This window comes from Cydia pomonella, chromosome 13 (assembly GCF_033807575.1).
Source record: "Cydia pomonella isolate Wapato2018A chromosome 13, ilCydPomo1, whole genome shotgun sequence".
NCBI lineage: Eukaryota > Metazoa > Arthropoda > Insecta > Lepidoptera > Tortricidae > Cydia > Cydia pomonella.
Genome location: NC_084715.1, coordinates 20,968,685 through 20,995,015, shown reverse-complemented (window position 1 = coordinate 20,995,015; position 26,331 = coordinate 20,968,685). Strand labels below are relative to the sequence as shown.

Here is a 26,331-nt window from a genome sequence, read left to right as displayed (position 1 = left end):
TAAGTTAGTCTAATTTACAAACGTACGTAAACAAATATAAAGTTGTCAAACTTTTGAAGTTGCAAAAACCAATTTTTCATTTGAAATTTCCTACTCATAATTACGAGCCTTTTCGATTCGAATAAGAGAAAAATGTCCGAAGAGTTTTCGTTCCGGTTCAGCTATCATTTTAGGGTTCCGTAGCCAAATGGCAAAAAACGGAACCCTTATAGATTCGTCATGTCCGTCTGTCTGTCCGATTCTGTCACAGCCACTTTTTTCATGTTATCGTAATAAGCCAAATGTCGTATCTGAAATAAGAATCGACTGCAAACGTGTACTTTACTTTTTTTTTCATTTTCAAATCAAATTATTTGTCCTTGAGATACGGCAGCATAGTCTTTATATACTTAGTTAGGTCATAAGTTCTGTCACAAAGGGTTTGACTGATAAAATGTAATACAAAGCTTTTTATAAAAAAGGGTGCCATGATTTGAAAGCTTGTTTTATACTGATCAAAACGTAATATAATTATTTTAAAATTTAGATCGCGTCTTTATTTACTACTTGTTTACTTTGGGATTTCCGTTAGACGCGAATACGCGGCTACATTTTGAAAAATTATAGTTTACCAAAGGGAGTAAAAATCAGTGTCACATTAATAATACAATTGTTTATTTGTGTGAACCTACTTTATTAGACCGTTATTTTATCACCAGTCATTTAGTTCTCTAACCAGTCTGTACCTCAGCTACTATTCTTCAAACTTCTGGTACTTTTCAGTGACACGCTAATTTTGATTGCCATCCCACGAGTAGGTTTGGTAAAACACGTACAGTTGCAATTTTGGCAATACCAATACACATGAGTTATATATTTTAAGAAAGACTAAAGATCCGGCTTTTGTGTTATGTAAGATTCAACAATGTAAAAAAGAAAAATAAATAAATAGAGATCAAAATCACCTCGAACAGGTCGCGAATTTCTGCATGTTTTTTTTATAACATTTTCCGAATATTATATAGAACTATGCAAAATTGAGACAGCAAATTAGGTTAAATTATATTGTAATTGTAAGTAATTCAGCATTAAATAACCTTTCAAATCATATGTGTGAATAGAAAGGAACAGGTACTTACAGCTTTTATATCAGTGAAAACCTTTTTGTCAGAACTTATGAGCTGACTAAGTACACTCACCAACTTGAGCGCGTGCTCCAGCATGGCGGCGCGGTCCCTGGCCGCGGCCGCCTCGCGCTGCTCGTGCACCAGCTGCTTCTCGTAGTTGGCGCACATGTCGCACGCCCGGCCGCCATCTTGTCAACAAAAAACCCAGGGAATATAGAATCCCGCAGGCTGAATGTGATATAAACGGGCGAGCGAAGGAAACGCCTCTTATCTATTTCTGGACAGTTTGCCCTTCGTTCGGGCATCTGAAGCAACCTAATGAACCTATCCTACCCTTCCTCCTATCTATTGGTTTAATGTGGCTCGGCCTGATTTTACGAGGGGCCGACGCTTGACTAAAAAAAAATGCGTAATAATACCACTTAAGAATTTTAAAAAAATAAAAGTAGAACGGCGCGGAACGAAGCCTACGCAGCTCGACTCGCCACGCAAGAAAGGGATGCTTCGGAGTCTTGTATAAATAACATGACGGCAATATTTCCGCGCGTGTTTTAGGGTGGTATTCCATCTGTCCAATTTTTGATCAAATGTACAATGCGTCTCACTCTCTCATTTAAGATAGAAGACAAGATAATTGGGTCTAAAACGTTCCAAAATCTGAGGGTCCAGCAAGAAAATTTAGATTAAAAATCCATTTATTGCATGATATCTAGAGGAAATATGCATAACGTTAAGAAATTGTTGATTCAATGGGGTTGGCCGGTCGCAGTATTGTACAGACGGCGCCATATGGGCTTTACCTGTCAGTCCTATGAGTACTAGTGTCAAATTCTTGTTTTTTTTGGAATTTTATGGTCTTTAAGCTAAATCTCATAAAACAAAACTATAGACACGTAAAACTTTTGTTGCCATCTATCAAAACTTTTGGCCGTTGCCAACCGTGCGGTCAGTAGGTAGCGGTAATACAAATAACAATGATATAACGAATTGAAACATGTTTAATGTACTAACCTGGGTCTGTCCTCGTGTCTCCGCTCGCGTGTGCAGGCGTGGGGTGGTTTGTTCTACTCCTCTGAAAGGAGAAAAACCTTACTAGCTAATGGGCTCAGTACAGGCAAAGAGAATTTTGATATATAGATAATAAATAAATAAATAATAAATAAATAAATATTATAGGACATTACTACACAAATTGACTAAGTCCCACAGTAAGCTCAATAAGGCTTGTATTGAGGGTACTTAGACAACGATATATATGATATATAAATATTTATAAATACTTAAATACATAGAAAACACCCATGACTCAGGAACAAATATCCATGCTCATCACACGAATAGATGCCCTTACCAGGATTTGAACCCGGGACCATCAGCTTCGTAGGCAGGGTCACTACCCACTAGGCCAAACCGGTCGTCAAAACTGACCGAATAGATGGATTGTCAAAGAAAACTTTGTAGCTAAGTAAATTTACTGCCATCTTTCGACACATGATTAAAACTTAGAACGCCATTTGACTTTGATCCTTGTTCTTTCACTGATGTGTCAAATTTTTTAAAGGTCAAAAAGTGGCGCCATCTAATAAATCAAAGGCCAATGTTATGGCAGCATCCTTTCGAGCGATGGCGTTTAGGTTGCGCCCGGTAAGATGCAACCGGCAACGTTTACGGTTCTTCTAGATTGCTAGAACTGATGATTTCCACTGTAGTTAGTTATTTCTTATCAAAATGTTGCCAGCCCCTGACTAGGCACACTACTCGATCGATTATCAAACAATCTTCGAATATTTTACCCTACATAAATCGTTTTCCTCCCTGGATATAAACATTAAGGAAAATATTTTAGAACATTTTATAAATATTAATACAATAATACAGACATAATTATCCCCCGTGTTGACTTATATAAAATATATGGATAGAATATATGTAAAATAAAAACATTATTAAATGACACTGATAATGAAGGATAGTATAGTAGGTAAATTGATGTATGGTATAATGTCGGACTCACAAGGGCCTCCTGCAGCTGCGCGTCGGTGTCCCGCAGTTTGTTCTTGAGCTGACTGATCTCCATCTCGCAGCGCTGCAGGTCGCCATCTTCAGTGGGCTAAACACAATTTGGGTTTAGAAACTGATTGAAATACTGCTTCTGTGTCAATGTGAGACCGAGATGTGTTTAAAATGTAAGTGATGCATACGTTTTCGTCTAGCAGACTATTTTTTGAGGTTCTCTCGTTTGTACAAAAATAAAGTTTAATGCTAATACTAATGTTGTTTAATTTTATACGGAATTATTATTATTAGCGAGTGTACAAGCGTTGCCGGTGCGATGCTCACGTCCTGCCAAATGTCTGTCTTGGTCAACAAACTAGCATCACCCACCTTCTTAGGCTGGTCCTCCTGGTCGACGAGTCGGCGGGCCAGCGAGCGCACCAGCGTGGCCGGCGCGATGCTCACGTCCTGCCAAATGTCTGTCTTGGTCAACAAACTAGCATCACCCACCTTCTTAGGCTGGTCCTCCTGGTCGACGAGCCAGCGGGCCAGCGAGCGCACCAGCGTGGCCGGCGCGATGCTCACGTCCTGCCAAATGTCTGTCTTGGTCAACAAACTAGCATCACCCACCTTCTTAGGCTGGTCCTCCTGGTCGACGAGCCAGCGGGCCAGCGAGCGCACCAGCGTGGCCGGCGCGATGCTCACGTCCTGCCAAATGTCTGTCTTGGTCAACAAACTACCATCACCCACCTTCTTAGGCTGGTCCTCCTGGTCGACGAGTCGGCGGGCCAGCGAGCGCACTAGCGTGGCCGGCGCGATGCTCACGTCCTGCCAAATGTCTGTCTTGGTCAACAAACTAGCATCACCCACCTTCTTAGGCTGGTCCTCCTGGTCGACGAGCCAGCGGGCCAGCGAGCGCACCAGCGTGGCCGGCGCGATGCTCACGTCCTGCCAAATGTCTGTCTTGGTCAACAAACTACCATCACCCACCTTCTTAGGCTGGTCCTCCTGGTCGACGAGCCGGCGGGCCAGCGAGCGCACCAGCGTGGCCGGCGCGATGCTCACGTCCTGCCAAATGTCTGTCTTGGTCAACAAACTACCATCACCCACCTTCTTAGGCTGGTCCTCCTGGTCGACGAGTCGGCGGGCCAGCGAGCGCACTAGCGTGGCCGGCGCGATGCTCACGTCCTGCCAAATGTCTGTCTTGGTCAACAAACTACCATCACCCACCTTCTTAGGCTGGTCCTCCTGGTCGACGAGCCAGCGGGCCAGCGAGCGCACCAGCGTGGCCGGCGCGATGCTCACGTCCTGCCAAATGTCTGTCTTGGTCAACAAACTACCATCACCCACCTTCTTAGGCTGGTCCTCCTGGTCGACGAGCCGGCGGGCCAGCGAGCGCACCAGCGTGGCCGGCGCGATGCTCACGTCCTGCCAAATGGCGCGCGCTCGGTCAATGCCCTCGCTCAGGTCGTCCATTAGCGAGATCTCCCCGAATTGTGTTGACATCGTGAGATCTCGCTCATAGGATTACACAATTAAAGTTATTTGTCACGAATTCTTACAAGTTTCACATCACAAAAGTCAAGTAAGACATTTTAAAGGGGTTTTATAAGGTACTAGTAGGTAATGTACCAGTCCCAGCCACATCGATCCGTAAAATTTCGAGATTTATGCAATATAATTGGTTTAAACCTGCGGTATAATTTAGAAAATACACAGCGCACGATATCAATATTATATTAGAAATAATTCACTTCGTGTATAAACACGTCTTGTGCTCACGTTTTGAAACAATACAAAGAGTTATTGTCCATGTCCGCCCCGTTTTAAAGATAAGACCAGATTTACGATAAATAATTAATCAAAAGTTTATAACCGTTACAAACACAAACCAGTGTTTGAAGGTTGATTTCCGAAAATATTGATATAATGCCAAAACACATAGTTCATTTTCACGAAAAGATAAAACATTTATAATATCGATCCCGTCTTTGAGAACGCATTTTCACTTTACACATTTCATGTTGTATCTCTTTCCTTAATATTGCAAACTAAATTGATACACTCATACGTCAAATAGTCCAACTTACTACATCGGTCTTAACATCACAAAACACACAATATCATAAATAACTTTCACTAATATGTTTATAACAGTTCCCGTTGAGCGGTACCGGTATTCAGTAATATACAACTTTGTTACTTAAATCTAAATAGTTTACGGATAAAAGGATAAATATTGAAGGAAAATGTCGAGGCAATAGAGTTGCTACGCGAGCGAAAAGCAACTAATATTAGCGGATACTCGTCTATATATACAGGGCGTATTCCTTTAAAGAATGCTTTTGTAATTATTCTTCAAATTAATCTAATTTGAATATACAGATTTAGTGAAATACAAAAGTATGGTTGAATATTTTGTAGAATTAAGATATTATGTAGTAAGTAATTAATGTAATTTATTAATAAAACTACTAAGAAGATTGGAATTTAATTGTATTAAGTTAGCTATTACATATGTTTAGTACTAACGACCCGCCCCGGCTTCGCACGGGTATGTATTATTCATATATACCCGTATATATATAAACCTTCCTCTTGAATCACTCTATCTATTAAAAAAAGCATCAATATCCGTTGCACAGTTTTAAAGATCTAAGCATACATAGGGACAGACAGACAGCGGAAAGCGACTTTGTTTCATACTATGTAGTGACTATACCTACACAACAATATTACCGGGGCGCAACTAGCACAAACAGTAAACAAACCGCCTTGATGCATCAATGTCAAATTACATTTATTCGTAACAAATAATCTCTGAAAACCTCTCAAAACACTGTTTAGGGCATAGTATATATAAGTTACTAGGAGAGGGGGTTAAGGTTTGTGCTAGTGCTGCACTCTGGCGGCAGAACATTGCAGTAACACTCCCTATTGTGTAAGAACAAACTTTTAGAAATGCTCTCCTTCCTCGCGTTGTCCCGGCATTTTGCCACGGCTCATGGGAGCCTGGGGTCCGCTTGACAACTAATCCCAAGATTTGGCGTAGGCACTAATTTTTACGAAAGCGACTGCCATCTGCCCTTCCAACCCAGAGGGTAAACTAGGCCTTGTTGGGATTAGTCCGGTTTCCTCACGATGTTTTCCTTCACCGAAAAGCGACTGGTAAATATCAAATGATATTTCGTACATAAGTTCCGAAAAACTCATTGGTACGAGCCGGGGTTTGAACCCGCGACCTCCGGATTGCAAGTCGCATGCTCTTACAGCTAGGCCACCAGCGCTTATACCACTTATATTACTTATATTACTTTTAGAAATGCTCGAAAGTATAAAATAAAATTAAAATGGAAACCAATCAGCCTGTACAAGTTTGTCGAAGTATCGGTTGTTTCGGTGCGATAAGCGTAAGGCTGGTGCATACTGATAAAAATAATTATTTCACATTAAAAGCAAGTAGGGAACTAATACTGCCATGTTCTGCCGCCAGAGGAAGCACTAGCACAAACCGTAAACCATACAGTAACTTATATTTACTATGTCTTTAGTTTTCTGTGGTTAAGTGTGAAATAATAAAATATTTTTAAAGTGTGTTCTCGCAGCTTAATATCGCACTTTTTAATGAGTCAATTCCGCTACCGAAATTAGCATTTAGTGTGTAAAGTATATAAGCGCGTTGCGATAAGCGGCGTTCATTGATAAGGAGTACGTGTTCAGCTGGTCCCGATAACAATTTGTGGCAGTAATTGGCTGAGTCAGCGGACGGTAGCGGTGGCAGACCGGCGGGAAAGAGGTACCGTACCCTTAAATAAATAACCGTAGTCTTAAAGATATACGTTCCACTGCTGCGCACAGGCCTCTTACGCGAAGGCTTGGGAAACAGTCCCCGCGCTGGCCAAATGCGGGTTGGGCAGTTCACATACACCTTTGAATTTCTTCGCTGATATATGCAGGTTTTCTCAAGATGTTTTCCTGATGAAAAGCTAATGAAAAAATATCAGATGATATTGCGTATCTACATAAGTTCCGAAAGATTTTGTACGAGTCTGGCTTTGAACCCGCGACCTCCGGATTGAAAGTCGGGCGACATCCACTCGGCTACCAAAGCTTTTTTAACGTACCGAACCGTAGTTATTGTACTTGAGATTTTTTATCGATGGCTCATTGCGTGACGGAGGTGTTTTTGTCCAATCGGATACGCTCATTAAACAAAACTAACAAATATACTCTGGCAAGACAACTTTATTAGTAAAAAAATAACCGGCCAAGAGCATGTCGGGCCACGCTCAGTGTAGGGTTCCGTAGTTACTTTTCCGTCACAATAAGCTAAACTGGAGCTCAAAGTATAGTAAATTGTTAACCAAGGGATGAAACGGTACCTTTCACCCGAGTTAAACAAATAGGGAAATTTGCATAATCAGTACCTAATTAAAGTAAGTCTTTTTACTATGAAGGGAAACTTTTTGCGATAACCCAAAAACAGCTAAACTGATCATGTCCGCTATAGTTTTCATTTAATGTCTTTCTTAAGCTCTACTTCCACGATTTTTTTCATATTTTTTGGACCTATGGTTCAAAAGTTAGAGGGGGGGGGACACATTTTTTTTTCCTTTCAGAGCGATTATCTCCGAATATATTCACTTTATCAAAAAATGTTTCTTAAAAACCCCTATTAGTTTTGAAAGACCTTTCCAACGATATCCCACACTCTAGGGTTGAAGCGAAAAAAAAATTTCACCCCCACTTTACGTGTAGGGGAGGTACCCAAAAAAAAATTAAATTTTTAGATTTTATTGTACGACTTTGTTGGCTTTATTGATTTATATATCCATGCCAAATTTCAGCTTTCTAGCACTAACGACCACGGAACAAAGCCTCGGACAGACAGACAGACAGACAGACGGACATGGCGAAACTATAAGGGTTCCTAGTTGACTACGGAACCCTAAAAAGGCGCGAAATAAACATTTGTTTGGGGGATAGATACTTCGCGCTTAAATATCTCAAATTTGGCTTGTCTACTGTCAAAGCTGGCTTACCAGAATATAGTAACCACATTTTTGAAGGAATAACTAAAGGATTGAGATCGTACGGATTTTATTAAATAAAATCGTACGTAACTAGAGTTATGTAGACATACGCCTCCCGTACGCCAATTGTAGGGATTAGTTGCCAAGCGGACCCCAAGCTCCCACAAGCCGTGGCAAAAATGCCAGTACAACGCGAGAAAGAAGCTACGTCACACTACATCATGCGTGGGCCAACCCGCATTTGGTCAGATTTCAGCAGTTTTAATATTTAAAAAAATGTTAAGCGCAAAAATGCTTAATTAATACGTATTAGGCAAGTCAAATATATGTTTTCCTTTTTCAATGTTTACAATGATACCTACATAATTTTAACTATATATATATATATCTAACATACCTATATTGTATATAAAAAAACAACGGGTTGCACTCCGGGATTGCCGGGAGAAGTGAAAACTTGAATATAAACGTTGTATATTTTCGATATTTTGGAATGGTTAGGGAATAATTTTGCACGAATTGCTTTAATTATCAGTATAAAAGTACTATCATTTATGTGGTAAAACACAATATTCATTTATTGCGCTATCGTACACGAACATGACAATTTATATTACATTACAAATGTAAGTACTGGCTTCAATGACATTGTAACAGTTTTTCGATCAGGTCACGTGTCCCTCCTACGAATTTTCAATCTGACGAATCCGTCGGTTACGTGACCTGTCGCGAGTTTAACATTTTTATCCCCATCACAAAAAGTGCACAGCGCCGCTAAAGAAGTTTTCACTTCAATAATGTAAATTACGCATCTATGACAATGTATGACCATTACAAATAAAGAATATGAATGAATATATTATAACTTTTTGGAAATATATTTCTGGCATTTTACAATATTACAAATGTGAACTTTCCTAAAGCCATCCTATGACATGAAACAAACAGTGAATCAAACAAATCAAATTGGAGAATTGCAAAATATATGTATGCGATTGAAAATTAATTAAACAATATTTTTTAATCAGGCAAATACGTCTGCAAGACCCGAACTTGCGACCTTTTGGAACACCGAAAACTAACCAGGAGATTCGATTTTTCCTTTCATTTCATTAATTGTACGAGTATATTGTGCAACGAGAGGGGTAAGTGAAATTTTGGATACGAGGGTGCTAATTCCCGACAGCCGCGGGCTGGAGAATAATGCAAGCTCGGGTGCAATATTCTTACCCCCGGAGTTACACACAATATTTTTCATCACACATGCAGAGAAAAAACTAAATTTTAAGCGTAATAATTCTTAAATACGGTGACATATCAAACATTCATCCGCCATATCGTAATTTCTTGTCAGGGTAAGCATCGAAGGCACAGACTTATTCGGCATTCAGCCACGATTGAATATTATGTAAAAATATTTTAAACGACTTAAATTAATCAAATTAAATAATTTTAAACATAAATAAAAATATTAAATTATAAACGTCAGTATTTTAAAAGTAACTCATTTATGCTGCTTGGTTTGTATGAATAAGTGACATAAAAAAAGCTAAAACTCCCTTGGGAGTTTTGGTTTTTTTTTTACCATCCATAACTCCCGCGGGAACAATATAGGCCTTTGTCCTTCAGTGCACCTGCATGAAATAAGATCTTTTTCGAAGTGTGATGAAAAAATATGAATTAAATATCATTGGAATGAATTAGTCGTTTAGGATAGAGTGGTCCTGGTACTGGTTTTCTATAGAAATACTAATACTAAATAATACCGGAATCCGGAGCATGCATGGAAGCAGAGGAAACAGCGAAACATATTCTCCTAGACTGTAAACTAGAAGTATACAGGAACGAATACCTAGGGACTCCGTGCACACTAAAGGAGGCAGTTAGCAACCTGAAGACACTGCTAGATTTCGTGGAAGAGCTGGGGTGGTTAGAGTAGCGCTACCTGGTTTTCACGCAAAATAGGCACAATGGTTGTCGATTTGCGGAAAATGCCCAGCATAACTAACTAACTAACTAGTACCGGAACCGGGAATTGTCGGTTCTTGCTATACAAACTCAGTACCGGGAGCATTCCCTAGTTTAGGAATTAGGAAGGTTGTAGAAGGGAGACTATTCATGTCACTTTCGCACTTACATACTTGTTAGAACGTGACATGCATAGTGACAAGTGATAAAAATGCGACCGTGCTACAGCCGCTGGTCTCAGTTATTGTAGCTTTAAAAACACGATATATCTTATGCGCTTTCCACACTGATGATCATTCGCACGTCGCTCCGGTGTATAAGTGTGACAGGACTACGTGCGTATATAGCGAAGTCCCACTCGCACACCAGAGCGACGCGCGGATCCGCATCTAATGTGAACACCGCCATACCTGTTGATGCTGTTGTTGCTGCTGCAACCGCAACTGGTGCTCGAGTTCAGCGCACCGCACGCGCAGCTGCCGCGCCTCTTCTGTCACTGCTGAAGATGCCGACACCGTCTCTGTAAATTATCATCATGTCAGCCGAAAGACAATAGGGTCATACCATGACGCGAGTCACCATTTCATTTCAGTTATTTATGTAAAGATTAGTGCTGCTTTTTAACTCCCGACGCAAAATGTTATATGTTTGACTCCAATGTCTGTTTCTCTGTGGCATCGTAGCTCTCCAACGGATGTATTGATTTCGATGCGGGTGTTTTTTACGTGAAAGCGTGTTTATTTGCGGTGGTTCTCAGCTATGTTTGATAGAAATCGATCCAGCAGTTTGAAAAATATCAGCTCTTTTTCTAAATGCTGTAAGGCATTTTTGGCATAAAATGGATTAATTTAATATTTATTTTATTATATACGTTTAAACAAGCGAATGGCTTTCTGATAGCCCTAAAATTTAGACAAGCATTAAATTGGAAATGTGTTTTTTTGGTAACTCCAAAGACATTTTTGGAACCATATCAGAGACGTGAAAAGTGACGGTCTAAAAGCCGATTCACCCATTACACATACATTTGTGATAATAAAACACAGAATGAAATGGTACCATTGCTACTTTTTCGTAATTATTTTTCGTAATTCTCCGACATTATCTAAGTTTGTGCCCAGTGGTGGGACGTAAGCAAATAGGCTATTCATGTTTTTTATTGTATATGTACTTACTTTCTGATCCCCAGAGAAGACAGAAAGATGGCAGCATTGTTGCAAACACAACTTACACACAACTATTACGTTAGAGCATCAGCCACTGAATGCAGTCAGAGGGAAATATTATCAATCTCATTAAATAAATTAGGATCAACACTCGCTGGTTGCTCATTATTCTAATTATTTATATTTATAATATAAATCAGATAAATTAATCCCATTAAATGAGCGATCAGTAGAGAAGGAGGCTGGCTCAACTGGACTCGGCTGGAAAGAGCTGGAAGTAGCCTCCCAGGATCGACGAAATGGAAAATTCTTCTGCGAGCCCTATGTCCCTAATGAGGGATAATAGGATTACATCATCATCATTAAATGATACGCTCAAAACGTGTCATTTGCAGGAATAGAAGTAATAGTGCACTATTGCAAAACACAGGCAATAGGAAATTGTTGACGGAGTAAAAGGCTGACAATTTCTATACCAACCAAGTTGTGGGATGGAATGGAGTATGGAAAAGTAAGTCTAAGGGCCACAACATTAATTTCATTTTATCTATGCTCATCATCTATACAAGGTGAAACTCTAAGCACAGAATGAAGCTGAGACTCACCATTGACAATCAAGTCCAGGTTGAGGATATGCGACTTCTGGTTCTCTGCCAATGTCTGCAACTGGGCCAGCTCCTCTCGAAGGCTGAGCACCTCTGACTGCAGCTGCTCACGGTCCTGTTGCTGAGCCCGGAGCTCCTCTGCAATTTGCATGAAAATAAAGGTAACTGTAATTCATTCCCTTTCATTCATTCAAAGATGTGTTTAAAGTATTTCCATTGTTATTAAAAGAGATATAAAATTGAGTGAGTTTTCAAATGCAGACACAGCAGTATGCTTAGTGCAGCATTATTAATTATTTCATGAGAACCTAAACAAACTAGTCTAGGTATAAAAATTAGGACCAAATCTGTTAATATGCGGGTCCACACAGAATGAGTCACCTTGTGAGGAAATTGCAACATGAAGCTTGGCTTGTGTACATGTGTGTGGGCCACATTGCCTTGGGTAAGGCATGTCTCCACCAAATGAACACTTACCTAATGAAGTTTTTACCTGATAACTTCAAATTATGAATTCAAGTTATATTTTAAAAGAGAAAAAAAAATATTTTGTACTCTTTCACACATAATAATTCATTAATTATATTAATTGTATTCTTCAACAACAAATTATGGCCAGCATTATAAAAATTGTAAAAAGGAGTAAACATGAGACCATAACTCAAAAGGAAACATTTACAACCTCCACCACATTATTTGTTATCAGTAGGCATCGGAGTTTTCATCACATGGTAAGACTAATAGCGAGCTATGGAGTCAACATTACCAATAAGATTCGACTGATATTCATACTCATTCTCATTCACTTATTTCATTAGTGATCTTAATTTTACAAGGACAAAAATGTTTGTCAATGATCCTTTAATTTTGTCTTTCAGGAAATAAATATTACTAATAAAAAATAATGACCCGTTTTATGTATTGATTAATTTACATTCATATTATTTTTACCTCCTTTAATATACATATTGTTCTTTTTTATGAAATTTCGTAATATAATCAATACAAAAAATAGTAATTATTCTTTTTTGTAGTATTTATATATTCAAAGACAAAATTAAAATATAGTATATAACTCGTCATAGTTCTAGTTCTTGGTTATAAAGCTGACAAAGATTGCAAAAAATTACAACCATAGTTAGGATACAGTAGTATTTTAATCACATGACTAAAATATTAAGTTACTGCTAATGTCATTGTAAGTGAATACAGTTACACAAACATATTGAAACAAATAGTTAGTATATTTCCAATAGAAAAGTTATTAATTTAGAACGTAATAAATTTGTTGTTCTGTATCTTCTTCCTTGCGTTGTCCCGGCATTTTGGGAGCCTGGGGTCCGCTTGACAACTAATCTCAAGATTTGGCGTAGCCACTAGTTTTTACGAAAGCGACTGCCATCTGACCTTCCAACCCAGAGGGTAAACTAGGCCTTGTTGGGATTAGTCCGGTTTCCTCACAATGTTTTCCTTCACCGAAAAGCGACTGGCAAATATCAAATTTGTTGTTCTGTATGATTGCTGTAAACATAGCCTACTTTGTTAAAACTGTTCAAACATAAACACAGAATCATGGGCTATAGCAGACTTTTCTACTAAGGACTGACCTACACTATTCCCATGTCAACACAAAAATGTTAATAGACAAAAATAACATCAGAAACTCAGAAACATGCACCAAACTACGACAAACTATCAAAATAGACAAATTATTAGCATAGCAAGAGCACCCGCGCCTGTTACTACGAAGTCTACGAACCTTCCTTCTGCAAGAAAAGTTCTTTCATTCGGGCGCGCTGGACATTAAACTCTTCCTCCAAACCGCGACGAGCCTCCTCCGCCCCGCCGCTGCTCTCCACTTGAAACAGAAACACCACTCAGCCTCCAGCTGAACACAAGACATCCTCAACTTATGTCTAAATCAACTCAACAACACACCTTTTGATACTTCGTTCGTGTCGTCTGACATCCTGTGAGTCACTGCTCTCGAGCACTAGTTAACTAAACCACTGAGATCATCGCAATTTGAGCATTATAGAACCTAATTAATGGATCATATATAAGAAAACAAAGGTAAGACAATTAGTCAAGATGAAAAATATTCACGTTATTTGACGTTTTCTCTTATGTGACGTTTCCGGTTTTTTTTATTCTATCACTGCAGACGGACCAAGTTTCTTTTCGTAAACAGCATTACCTGTATAAAGTTGTGAGCCACAGATTTCATTTTATAAAAAGATCACGTGAAATGTAATTTCGTTATTAATTTATATGTATAATAATTTTTTATTATATAAAAAAAAACTGCCAGTGTTCATTATTTTCTGTGAGTGTACGCATTGCTTAAATTGTAGGGGCAAGACTCGGCTAATGGATCAGAGTTGCCATAAAAAAAAAAAAATTTCGTATGGCGCCAAAGTTTTAATGTGCTGACTGTTTAAGAATTTCATGTTTATACACAATGATTTAGTGAGTGATCAAATTAATATAATTATAATTTGAACCAAACAAAATATTTCGTTTTAAAATATTTCCGAAAGAAACTTTGTCTGTTTCATAAAGGTAGGCGTTCACAGCTGCATAGGTAGCCTACCGCAAAAGCCGAAATTCGCAAATTGCGGAGATCTTTCAATTTTACTCTCACTAAGACGTACCTAATCAGACTGAAAAAGAAAAATGCCCGTAAGTCACGAACTTCGATTTTCCCGGTTATAGCCTGCACATATAATATCTACCTATTAAATTTACCTTTACCTAGGAACCGTGCGCGCTGGAGGGTCTGTCATCATGTTGCCTGGGCTATAACCACGAAAATCGAAGTTCGTCAATAGCGAGCATTTGTCTTAGTAAGAGTAAAAGAGAAAGATCATTTTCGAATTTCGGTTTTCGCTGTAGGCCCCCAGAATCAGAAATATAAACTGTACTTTGACACTTGCAAGTGCTACCCTTATACAGTTCACGTACGTTTTTTGTGCATTGTAGGTTCTGCCATCTTGTGGGCTGCATTGGAAGCGTATACCTACTTTACTTTTACACTTCGCGCCTATAAGCAGGGGGTCCTGTGCTGCCCCTTACAGTTCATGCACGGCCCCAATCCCAATTCATATCTGCGAGTAGGAACTGCAGTGCAACTTGGATGCTGATATTAATACGGATTAGTTACAATAATGTACGTCTGCTCTTACTTGAATTTTATGGCCTATAACAATATAGTTTATTACAGTGGAATATCAAAAATGTCTAAATAAAGTACATTAAAATCTACAGAATGTTAATTATCTTATTTTTGGTAGGGATCAAAGCGCCATACAACAATATATGCGACTGCAATCTTTACGAGCCAGTAATTTGCTTTTTCTTTACCTAAGGTATGTCCTATACCTTAGGTGAAGAAATAAATAGGACTAGGAGGATAAGTTCACAGGAAATCATAAAAACAACACAATGTTTAAATAAATAGATTTATTTGGTATATTTTATTCACATTTATTTTATAATCACAAAATACCTTTGATCTATTACATGCAGTGCTACTAAATAAATAAAATTGAATCATTTGGTTCAAACAAAATCGTCATTTTGGTGCCGTTTAGTTCACAACTGGTTTCCTACAAATAAATAATTAGTATTGTTTTTTTGATCGCTTTTCAAGTAAGGTTTTCTATAATTTGATTATTTAATATAAATCCATGCCTAGAGGCAGAAAATATCACTTGAAAACCAACGAATTATTACTAAATTGCCATGATAATACATTCGTCAAACCATTTTGCATAGCGCGGCAGCACTTCATTCTTCTGTTGGTGTATCCACACCGAGTCAACGAATATTTGGTCTCAATTCTCTGCATAATGTGGGTGGTCGGTCGAAGTATTTTACAGATGGCGCCAACATAGGCTTTACCTGTCAATGCATAAACCCTACGAATTGTGTCAAAATCTTATTTTTAACCCAAACCCTTTAAGCCAAGTTTTATAGTACAAAATTAAAGACAGGTAAAATTTATGCTGGCGCCATCTATCTAACTGACCTTTGACGGGTGCCAATCACCATTCCGTACCTACTGTTGCTTTGCCATTTATCTGAGTAGAGAAATTACTCAAAATAATATTTGCTATGCAACTGCATTCTTAGCGTTTGATGTTCGTTGCCTATTCGCTAGCCCGGTGACTTAGTGATTATATGCTCTTTGGCCCGGTGTGGACGTACTTTTTAGTTTCTCGAGTTCCAAATAGATGGCGTTGACGTCGCCTTACACTTGTAAGCATACGCAAGACACAAATACTTGACCAACATGAAATGAAGCGCCACCATAATGCCTCCAGGGCATTCGTAAAGGCACAGGCGTATCACAGTTAAAAATGTCTTTATTTACAGTCCAAGAAGTTTATGTTAATATCACTGAAATATGCTTGTAGAATAAATATTTGAGGCGAAGTAGAGAGAGAAACCTATGCCATTATCCTCTGTCTTTTTCTGCGCGACGATTCCTTTGAAATTTTAACTTTCCTGGAAAGTGAGTGATTTATTACAATCATATTTCTTGCCTCAATTTTTGTTCTACCAGCAAACTCCACTGTTAGGTATTCTAACTTCTTGTTACATTCATTACACTCCTTAAATAGAAATGCAAATTTCAAACCGTCACAAGATGGCGCTGATACGCTAAAAGCCTTGTTTTGCGTTCCTAAACTTCCTGCCGTTTGGCGCGTCCTCGAGGCACGGGACCTGGACGATGTTGAAATAAATATGTCCCATGAGGTGCGAGGCCGAGGTGTTCGTGTGTTTGAGGCAGTCGAAGAGCATGTCATCACATGTGCAATGTGATTTGCTGTATAAAGAGTTGTTGGTGAGGTTGTAGCGGCGGGAGAAGGCTCGGACTTTGGTGGGGCAGAGGTCGTGTGAGCGGCAGCAGCGGTCCAGGCGGCGGTCGGCACCTAGGTCGTGGTAGTCGGATGCTATATCGCCTGTGCCGCACCATTTTGTGCCTGTAAAGGTAAACATTTCATTAATTTTTCAATATTTACGGTCAAAACATACAGTACGAGGCTCCACTGCGATTTCGCGGACCTTTTACATAAACTTTTTTTCCCTAATAACTAAATTAACTAAGTACTATCTAAGTAGGTACTTATGTATGCTATGATCATAGCATTGATTGCATATTATACGAGTTGTGTCAGTTTATGAAATTATCAACCACATTTGAATATGACCTGCGACCGCACCGCATCACGCTGTGGTTGCCCATGATCCTATGATCTATTCAAATTGTGTTGAAATCATACACCTATACTAAGTGTGTGTAATAAGAATGTACTTAAGTGTCCATTTAAATGAAAGAAAAATTGCGGTTGCTGCTCCGCTGTGTGTGAATAAACGGGTATGGTAATCATAATGTAAGGATACAGGTTTTGGAAGTAGGAATAAAGAAAACAGCACATATGAATCCCACTGCTGGGCACAAGCCTCCTCTTTGCGCAATTGTTCTTGGCCTCTAGTCCCCACGCTGGCTTGAAGAGGAATTTCTTCGTGGATGTAATGTATGCAGGTTTCCTTACGATTTTTTCTTTCACCGAATGGCTAATGGTGCTTATATTTCGAAAAACTCATTGTTGTGAGCCAGGATTTGAACGCGTTATCTCCGGATTGAAAATCGGACATCACATATATTGGGTCAAAACTGCTGAAAATGATTTACTACCAGGGTATAATCTCCTTCAGTACCGCTACATCTCTACTGTGACATATTATGTATACTCGCAGCGTGATGCCGGCTATACACGCACACTCGTCGAGAGATTCATTTATATCATACAGGTTATCAGACATCATACAGTGATACCCAATACCTACCAGGTATGATACCCTGTAGTAATGTTAGTGGACTTCCCCCTAGTAGACCGGCATGTGCCCCTCCATTATCCAGTCGAGCGCGCGCCGCCCCTCCCTCCCGCCATGTTTCGCCGCGTGACGTCACGTGCGGGTGGGCTTCTACTCCCTCCACCTGAAAGAAAGGGATGTCAGTTAAATTGCAGGTATTTTGAAATATTAGTAAGTAGGTATTAGGCCTCAAAGAAGAAGAATTTTTTCACCAAAAGTAATATATAACACTTGTATTCATATAGACTTTGGGCTTTTATGGGGTCGTCAGAATCGGAATTTTGATTGCATTGATATTGTCATTGGTCTGTCCGTTGAATGAAACGAAACTGCAGACAGAAGCACTGACATTTGATTATACACAATGGCAAAGATTTGGTATTAACTCAGGCCATCTATCCTTTTAGTAACCTATCTTATCTTCTAAATCGTAGGCGTACTTATCCAAATAGGTTAACGTGAGATAGGTATACCTTAAAGGAATAAGTTCGCCTTTGTTCTTGAGCTGACGGGGAAAGAAGGGAAATAAAGCCGTAGCACTTTTTTGCCATTATCCTCAACGGCTAGCATAAGTCGCGCTAGATGTATGGAGGCCTGATCATAGCGTCGTCGACTTTTTCTCCTCCACTTCATATGGTCTTCGGTAACTTTTGTGAAACTTTTATCGCAATGTCTCGCCCCTCCGAGGCGCCAGGATCTCTAGGGGGCAATAGGGAAAGCTGCGCTTTGTTTCTTTGATCGTGAACTTCATGTCTTAGAGAAAGATGTAAAAAGAGAAAGTAAAGCGTGGAGTCACCTTTTTGCGAAGCCGAGGCGTTACCTGCTGGCACTGGCTCATGAGCTTGATCATCTGCGGGAACGTGATGCCCAGAGGTCGGTTGATACGGCCCAGTTGGCGTAGCAGCCGCTCTGTATCTTCCTCGTCACTGGAATTAAAGAGAAACAATTGTTAGAGACTTCCATTATCAGGTGAGACACTTTTGACGGTTATTTACAGGATTTCTATACCTACGATAACTGAAAACCAATAATTAAAACGAAGAACGAACGTGTGGGACGATGTGAAGGACCGGTCAGATTTCCATGACTGGGAATATTATAAGTTTATTGTCAATTTTCATTTTTGACGCAAGCTTTTATCACTGACTTTACTTTTCTTTCAACAGGCAATTAGTTTTCATCGAGACAATTCTAACAAACCCACGCACAATTAGAATTGCGTTGTTCTATCACAGAGTTCCAATGACCACCTCTTGCCTCAGATTAGCGATTATTGTATTGTCATCCAATTCACATATGTATGAAAATTTTCAATTCCATCGGAAACCGGAAAGTGGGTGAAATTTAACTGACAAGATTTGACCCGTACAATTTACATACAATTGCAAATTAAATAAATGTAATTTAAAAAAAAGATGCCGAGTCGCACGTCGCTCCAGTGTGCGAGAGGGACATCGATTTGCGTTGTGTTGAAAGTAGCTCAACAGCTGCTTTCAAGGGAATACTAAATTACAGCTACTTTCTACCAAACGGAATGCAAGCCGGAACGTCCAGTCTAAATATAAAGTTCTTAGTCCGCTTCATTCACGCTATCTTGAATCGATCGGCTAGCAAAACGAGTAAGTCTACATTCAGTTTTTTTTTATACTACATCGGTGGCAAACAAGCATACGGCCCGCCTGATGATAAGCAGTCTCCGTAGCCTATGTACGCCTGTAACTCCAGAGGAGTTACATGCGCGTTGCCGACCCTAAACCCTCGTTGAGCTCTGGCAACCTCAGTTGCAAGTACTCGTAGTTATATAACTATCGGGCAATGCTAAGGTCATTGTCTCATTACCAGGATGATGTCCGTTGCGTCAGCGCAGCGCCGGAGCCGGACCACACTTTCTCCGGCCAGATCTAGTGTGGTCTGGTTATGGAAAGTATGTTCGATATTTGATACCTTTAATATGTTTGCCACATATTGTTTTTATAGGTATGTATTGTTGTTCTATTTACATACCATAAATTGACACTTAGGGTAAAGGCACCTATTACCGTGGTAGTTAAGGAACTTTTCAAAAGAGATCCAAAAATTAAGGGTATCAATGCTGTCTAACAGCCAGGAATATTTTTTTTTCATCAGAGCATTTAATGAACTTTCCGTTTCACACGTTTTTGGATTCATTTTGGGTTATTATATGTATTAAAATATTTTTTGAAGCCAAAATGACCAAATCTTCTATTACCGTGGCAAGGGACAGGCTGTGATTCTATTATCGCGAATTGAGCTTTCATTACCGACGGTACAATTGGCATGATTTTTCTGCACTCGTTAATAGAAATCAAACTCAAAATTCGAAACCTAATACCAAGGGTTAAAATAATAATAACGACGTGGGTTCTGTATATTATTTTTGTGTCATTAACTTTAATAATGACACAAAAATAAAAAATATAACTATAGGAGTATGTTTAAAAATAAGAGATATATTCGAAGAGATTATAATTACACTTTGGCACAATCAAATACTATTAAGAGTCCTTATTCCTACAGACGAGGGTATTTTGTAAGATGCTTCCTTTTTCATTCAAGATTACGACGTAACTATTAGTATTTATTCAAAAACCGGTAACGTACTTAAATAATCGTTTCCTAAACTAGCGGCTCCAACAGTTCAAATTTTCATTTTCTCTTTTAAAGCTCTTTTTTAATGAGTTTTTTGGGAGTCTTTTCCAAATTTTGCAGTGAGATGTGGCGTTTCGGTTCTCAATTTTGCTGTAAACAAGAATCATTTGGTACATGAATGACTACAATTTGATTCAACATATCTCGTACAAGGGGCTGGAATGATTAACAATCGAAGATTCATTTGAAAAAACTGATAAAATACCTTCCGAGTTTTCTTCATTTTTTTGGCGAAAACAGGGTTTTATTATATTTTTTTTCCGCAAATTGTACGCATATTTTGCTTTAAAAATAATATTATAGCAAACTGTAACTTTATGTTAACCTATAAAAAAAAAATCATAACTATGGGACCTATATTGCCGTAAATTTATATTTTTTTAAAACACGTATAAATCACGCAGCAGCGACGCCCCGCTCTCAGTCCGCGCGGAGCGCGCTTAGAGGACGGACCTGTGCTCGATTGTCAGGCATTCGTTGCGATCGTAATCAGCTACGGAGTTCCGAGAAGTGCTATATACTGCGATTAGAAAATCTTAATAAAAGTTCATTTTTTACACTATGCTTAACAGACTCTCGCTTATTGATGGATTTTCAGTGGTCCTTTTTTTTATACTACGTCGGTGGCAAACAAGCTTACGGCCCGCCTGATGGTAAGCAGTATCCGTAGCCTATGTACGCCTGCAACTCCAGAGGAGTTACATGCGCGTTGCCGACTCTAACCCCCTCCCGCCCCTCGTTGAGCTCTGGCAACCTTACTCACCGGCAGGAACACAACACTATGAGTAGGGTCCAGTGTTATTTGGCTGCGATTTTCTGAAAAACGCATTTTTACTTGAAATTACGTTAGGGTTTGCATTTGCATTATTATTTTTGCCCCGGATGAAGTCCAAGTTCTCATGATGGAGTCAGGAGTTGGTCACCAGAACTCCTAATCTACTCATTATAATCCCATCGTGTTTGGGCTCAAAAGATTTGCCCTGACGAACACCATCGATCTAGATGAGGTCCAGGGTCTCATGATGGAGTCAGGAGTTGGTCACCAGGACTCTTAATCTACTTATCATAACGCCATCGTGTTTGGGCTCAATAGATTTGCCCTGACGAGCACCATCTATCTAGATTAAGTCCAGGGTCTCATGATGGAGTCAGGAGTTGGTCACTAGAACTCCTAATCTACTCATTATAATTCCATCGTGTTTTGGTTCAAAAGATTTGCCCTGACGAGCACCATAGATCTAGATGAGGCCCAGGGTCTCATGATGGAGTCAGGAGTTGGTCACCAGAACTCCTAATCTACTCATCATAACTCCATCGTGTTTGGGCTCAATAGATTTGCCCTGACGAACACCATCGACCTAGATGAGGTCCAGGGTCTCATGATGGAGTCAGGAGTTGGTCACCAGAACTCCTAATCTACTGATCATAACTCCATCGTGTTTGGGCTCAATAGATTCGCCCTGATGAACACCATCGATCTAGATGTGGTCCAGGGTCTCATGATGGAGTCAGGAGTTGGTCACCAGAACTCCTAAACTACTCATCATAACCTCATCGTGTTTGGGCTCAATAGATTTGCCCTGACGAGCATCATCAATCTAGATAAAGTCCAGGGTCTCATGATGGAGTCAGGAGTTGGTCACTAGAACTCCTAATCTACTCATTATAATTCCAACGTGTTTGGGCTCATGAGATTTGCCATGACGAGCACCATCGACCAAGAACACAACACTATGAGTAGGGTCTAGTGTTATTTGGCTGCGATTTTCTGAAAAACGCATTTTTACTTGAAATTACGTTAGGGTTTGCATTTGCATTATTATTTTTGCCCCGGATGAAGTCCAAGTTCTCATGATGGAGTCAGGAGTTGGTCACCAGAACTCCTAATCTACTCATTATAATCCCATCGTGTTTGGGCTCAAAAGATTTGCCCTGACGAACACCATCGATCTAGATGAGGTCCAGGGTCTCATGATGGAGTCAGGAGTTGGTCACCAGGACTCTTAATCTACTTATCATAACGCCATCGTGTTTGGGCTCAATAGATTTGCCCTGACGAGCACCATCAATCTAGATTAAGTCCAGGGTCTCATGATGGAGTCAGGAGTTGGTCACTAGAACTCCTAATCTACTCATTATAATTCCATCGTGTTTTGGTTCAAAAGATTTGCCCTGACGAGCACCATAGATCTAGATGAGGCCCAGGGTCTCATGATGGAGTCAGGAGTTGGTCACCAGAACTCCTAATCTACTCATCATAACTCCATCGTGTTTGGGCTCAATAGATTTGCCCTGACGAACACCATCGACCTAGATGAGGTCCAGGGTCTCATGATGGAGTCAGGAGTTGGTCACCAGAACTCCTAATCTACTCATCATAACTCCATCGTGTTTGGGCTCAATAGAGTTGCCCTGACGAGCACCATCAATCTAGATCAGGTCCAGGGTCTCATGATGGACTCAGGAGTTGGTCACCAGAACTCCTAATCTATTCATCATAATGGTAATTTGATGGTGCTTGTCGGGGTAAATCTATTGAGCCCAAACACGATGGAGTTATGATAAATAGATTACGAGTTCTGGTGACCAACTCCTGACTCCATCATGAGACCCTGGACTTCATCTAGATCGATGGTACTCGTCAGGGCAAATCTTTTGAGCCCAAACACGATGGAATTATAATGAGTAGATTAGGAGTTCTAGTGACCAACTCCTGACTCCATCATGAGACCCTGAACATCATCTAGATTGATGGTGCTCGTGAGGGCAAATCTATTGAGCCCAAACACGATGGAGTTATGATGAGTAGATTAGGAATTATGGTGACCAACTCCTGACTCCATCATGAGACCCTGGACTTCATCCAGATCGATGGTACTCGTCAGGGCAAATCTTTTGAGCCCAAACACGATGGAATTATAATGAGTAGATTAGGAGTTCTAGTGACCTACTCCTGACTCCATCATGAGACCCTGGACTTCATCTAGATTGATGGTGCTCATCAGGGTAAATCTATTGAGCCCAAACTCGATGGAGTTATAATGAGTAGATTAGGAGTTCTGGGGAGTTCTGGTGACCAACTCCTGACTCCGTCATGAGACCCTGGACCTCATCTAGATCGATGGTGTTCGTCAGGGCAAATCTTTTGAGCCCAAGCACGATGGAATTATAATGAGTAGATTAGGAGTTCTGGTGACCAACTCCTGACTCCATCATAAGAACCTGGATGGACTTCATTCGGGTCATAAATAATAATACAAACCCTAACGTGATTTCAAATAACACTGAAACTCTATAGCACTAATGTGCGCAAACGATTGGCATCTTGACTAGGCAGCATGGGTGCGTAGCCACCATGCCAATCGATACGACAACGAAACACTATCTGTCTCTCTCTCGTACTAATATGCACAAACGATTGGCATCTTGGCTGGGCAGCATGGGTGCGTAACCAACATGCCAAACGTTTACGATACGACAAGGAAACACTATCTGTCTCTCTATCGCACTAATATGCGCAATCGATTGGCTTCTTGGCTAGGTATCATGGGTGCGTAGCCAACATGCCAATCGTTTACGATACGACAACGAAACACTACTGTCTCTCTATCGCACTAATATACGCAAACGATTGGTATTTTGGCTAGGCACCAAGCAAGTGTGTGGCCAACATGCCAATCGTTTACGATACGACAACGAAACACTATCTGTCTCTCTATCGCACTAATATACTTTATTTATACCTGCAGTCAGTTACTAACTTCTTCATTTTCCATTGGTGTGAAAGAGACAGAATAAAGAGCAAGGGTTATAGTACACTCTGTAGTCTGTACACTTAGTAGTAGTGTACATAAAAAAAACTACTGTGCATATAAAATAAAATAAAGAGTGCCCATATGATATCATATAACACTAAAATTAATGTTGCTTGAAATTATATTGAAAACTATCAAGATTATTCTAGTCTGCATTGAAACGCGCGTCGCGTTGCCGGCGCTCGCGTACCGAGCGCCAACGCCATCTATCGAGCGTTATTTCGTGAAATCGGAGAACGCTCCAAGGATTAAGGGCTCTTAAATAGTTAACTTACCAAGTACCCACGAGTACCTGTATAACAAGTTATAAGTTGAATGTTTTACATGTAAAACAACAAAAATTACTATTAGTAAAGTTTTACTAAGGACGTATATGACAAATAGGCCTGCCTGTTATTAAATAAAGTAATTTTTAAATGCTATAAAGATTGATAAGAATTTGTCTTACTGACATAATTAGCTGCACAAAAAAAAACAAGTAAGTAACATTTACTCATAAGGCACAGCGTAAATTATAGTCGAAATTTTATAAGCTGGACGTTTACCACCTGAGTGAAAGTTTACCACAGTGAAATGGTAAACGTCCACCTTATAAAATTTCGACTATATATAAAAACATGAAATTTTTTAATTCTAATATTTTTGATAAGGTAATTAAGTTAAATAAAGTCTCTCACATATTATGTGTTATAATTTACCCGTTTATAATTAACAAATCACAGTACTTTTCTTATTGCTGATTCTTATAGCTAAAAAAATCATGTCTGAGATTTTGGACTACTGTATAAATAAAATTATATAAAAAAAAATCTAATCGGAAATGTCCGGCAGTTGAGTACCCTTCCTTGTCAGAGTAATAACTGAATCAGAAAACAGAAGAATTTAAATCTGATAATGATAACTGAAGTCTAAATTTTATCAACGAAATCTGTACTTGCGGTACCCTAAATGCGATATTTCAATACAATACCAAATAGTCACTCGGTAATAGATAACTCTTTAAGAGCCTATTACCGACCCATTCGATATTTCTCTGGGTCGGTAATAGATTTCTATACATTCTATTACCGAGGGTAATCTGATCATACCATCGGTAATAGGCTTAATTTGGAGTTTAATTAAACCTAATTCCGACCCATAAAAATAATAAACCACAGATGGTTTTTCAAATCAAATCAAACACGTATATTACAAGCTTCTTGTAAAGACAAAATCACATAACTGGCAAGTAAATTTTAGGTTTTAACTCAAAATAAAAAAAAGTTGACAGATTAAGGGTTCCCATAGAAACAAGGAAATCGGTGCTGAAGTTTTTGTTAAAAATTAAGGGTTAGTTAAATACTTTCCATACCACGGAAATAGCTCTTTAATAGCGTGAATAGATCAAGATTGGAATAAATAAAAGAAATTATAAAATTGATAATTTGTAACAAAACTAAAGAGTAAATAACAAAACTACCACTTTTTCTATTACCGTGGCATACCACGGAATTACTTCCCACAGAAGTAATTGGCGCCTATCACCGCTGTTTTTTATTTTCAATTTTAAACGTATTTCCGGGTCAAAAACTAAGTTAAAAGTAATTCAAAATCGTGTAGAAAACAATACACAACCTCTTAAAAGGCATTGCACTAGTTTATTTGCCATAACTATTACGTAAAACACTAAGTAAGATTGGAGTGCACTTACCTGTGGTGTCACGCGTCTGTATGGAACAACCGGTTCTTGCGCCGCCGTCGCACAAACTGACGAATCCCGAGTTTTTTGTTACACTCACACAAATGCACACTAATGGGCACGATAGACCAATGAATGAGCTTGTTTTGTGTATGCTTTATTTCTTAGGGGATAGATCTGTTTGCTTGCAAAATGCGTATTTGTAAACACCGCGGTGTTAGACGTCGATTTTGATACCCGCGTTAATAGCCGCCGTTACCCTATACAGGGTGACCTTAGCCATTGGACAAACCCTGAAATCCCACGTAGAGTTACTTAGGAATGCCCTGACGTTAATATTTTTTAATTAGAACAAAAGATAAAAAAAAATTTTTTTCGAACAAAAGTTATTTGCAATAATTGACAACAAAAA

General features: G+C 39.3%; 2 protein-coding genes across 6 annotated transcripts in view; both read right to left on the bottom strand.

The window, feature by feature from the left end:
* Positions 1–14,622, bottom strand: part of LOC133524596 (rab GTPase-binding effector protein 1) — a 31,053-nt gene extending 16,431 nt beyond the window's left edge. The window contains exons 1-8 of one of the 4 annotated variants that reach the window (XM_061860701.1): positions 13,812–14,622; positions 13,633–13,731; positions 11,874–12,011; positions 10,513–10,622; positions 4,452–4,529; positions 3,121–3,216; positions 2,118–2,178; positions 1,179–1,294 (exon numbers count right to left, since the gene is read on the bottom strand). In XM_061860701.1, coding sequence (XP_061716685.1) covers positions 1,179–1,294; positions 2,118–2,178; positions 3,121–3,216; positions 4,452–4,529; positions 10,513–10,622; positions 11,874–12,011; positions 13,633–13,731; positions 13,812–13,842 — 729 coding nt within the window. In that variant the 5' untranslated portion in view covers positions 13,843–14,622. Of the gene's footprint in view, positions 1–1,178; positions 1,295–2,117; positions 2,179–3,120; positions 3,217–4,091; positions 4,170–4,451; positions 4,530–10,512; positions 10,623–11,873; positions 12,012–13,632; positions 13,732–13,811 lie in introns of all 4 variants that reach the window. The other 3 variants (XM_061860700.1, XM_061860702.1, XM_061860703.1) reach the window with 3 other exon arrangements.
* A 696-nt stretch (positions 14,623–15,318) lies between these two features.
* Positions 15,319–26,331, bottom strand: part of LOC133524607 (uncharacterized) — a 59,076-nt gene continuing 48,063 nt past the window's right edge. The window contains exons 2-4 of one of the 2 annotated variants that reach the window (XM_061860732.1): positions 18,577–18,682; positions 17,730–17,880; positions 15,319–16,861 (exon numbers count right to left, since the gene is read on the bottom strand). In XM_061860732.1, the coding sequence (XP_061716716.1) occupies positions 16,539–16,861; positions 17,730–17,880; positions 18,577–18,682 (580 nt within the window). In that variant the 3' untranslated portion in view covers positions 15,319–16,538. Of the gene's footprint in view, positions 16,862–17,729; positions 17,881–18,552; positions 18,683–26,331 lie in introns of both variants that reach the window. The other variant, XM_061860731.1, reaches the window with a different exon arrangement.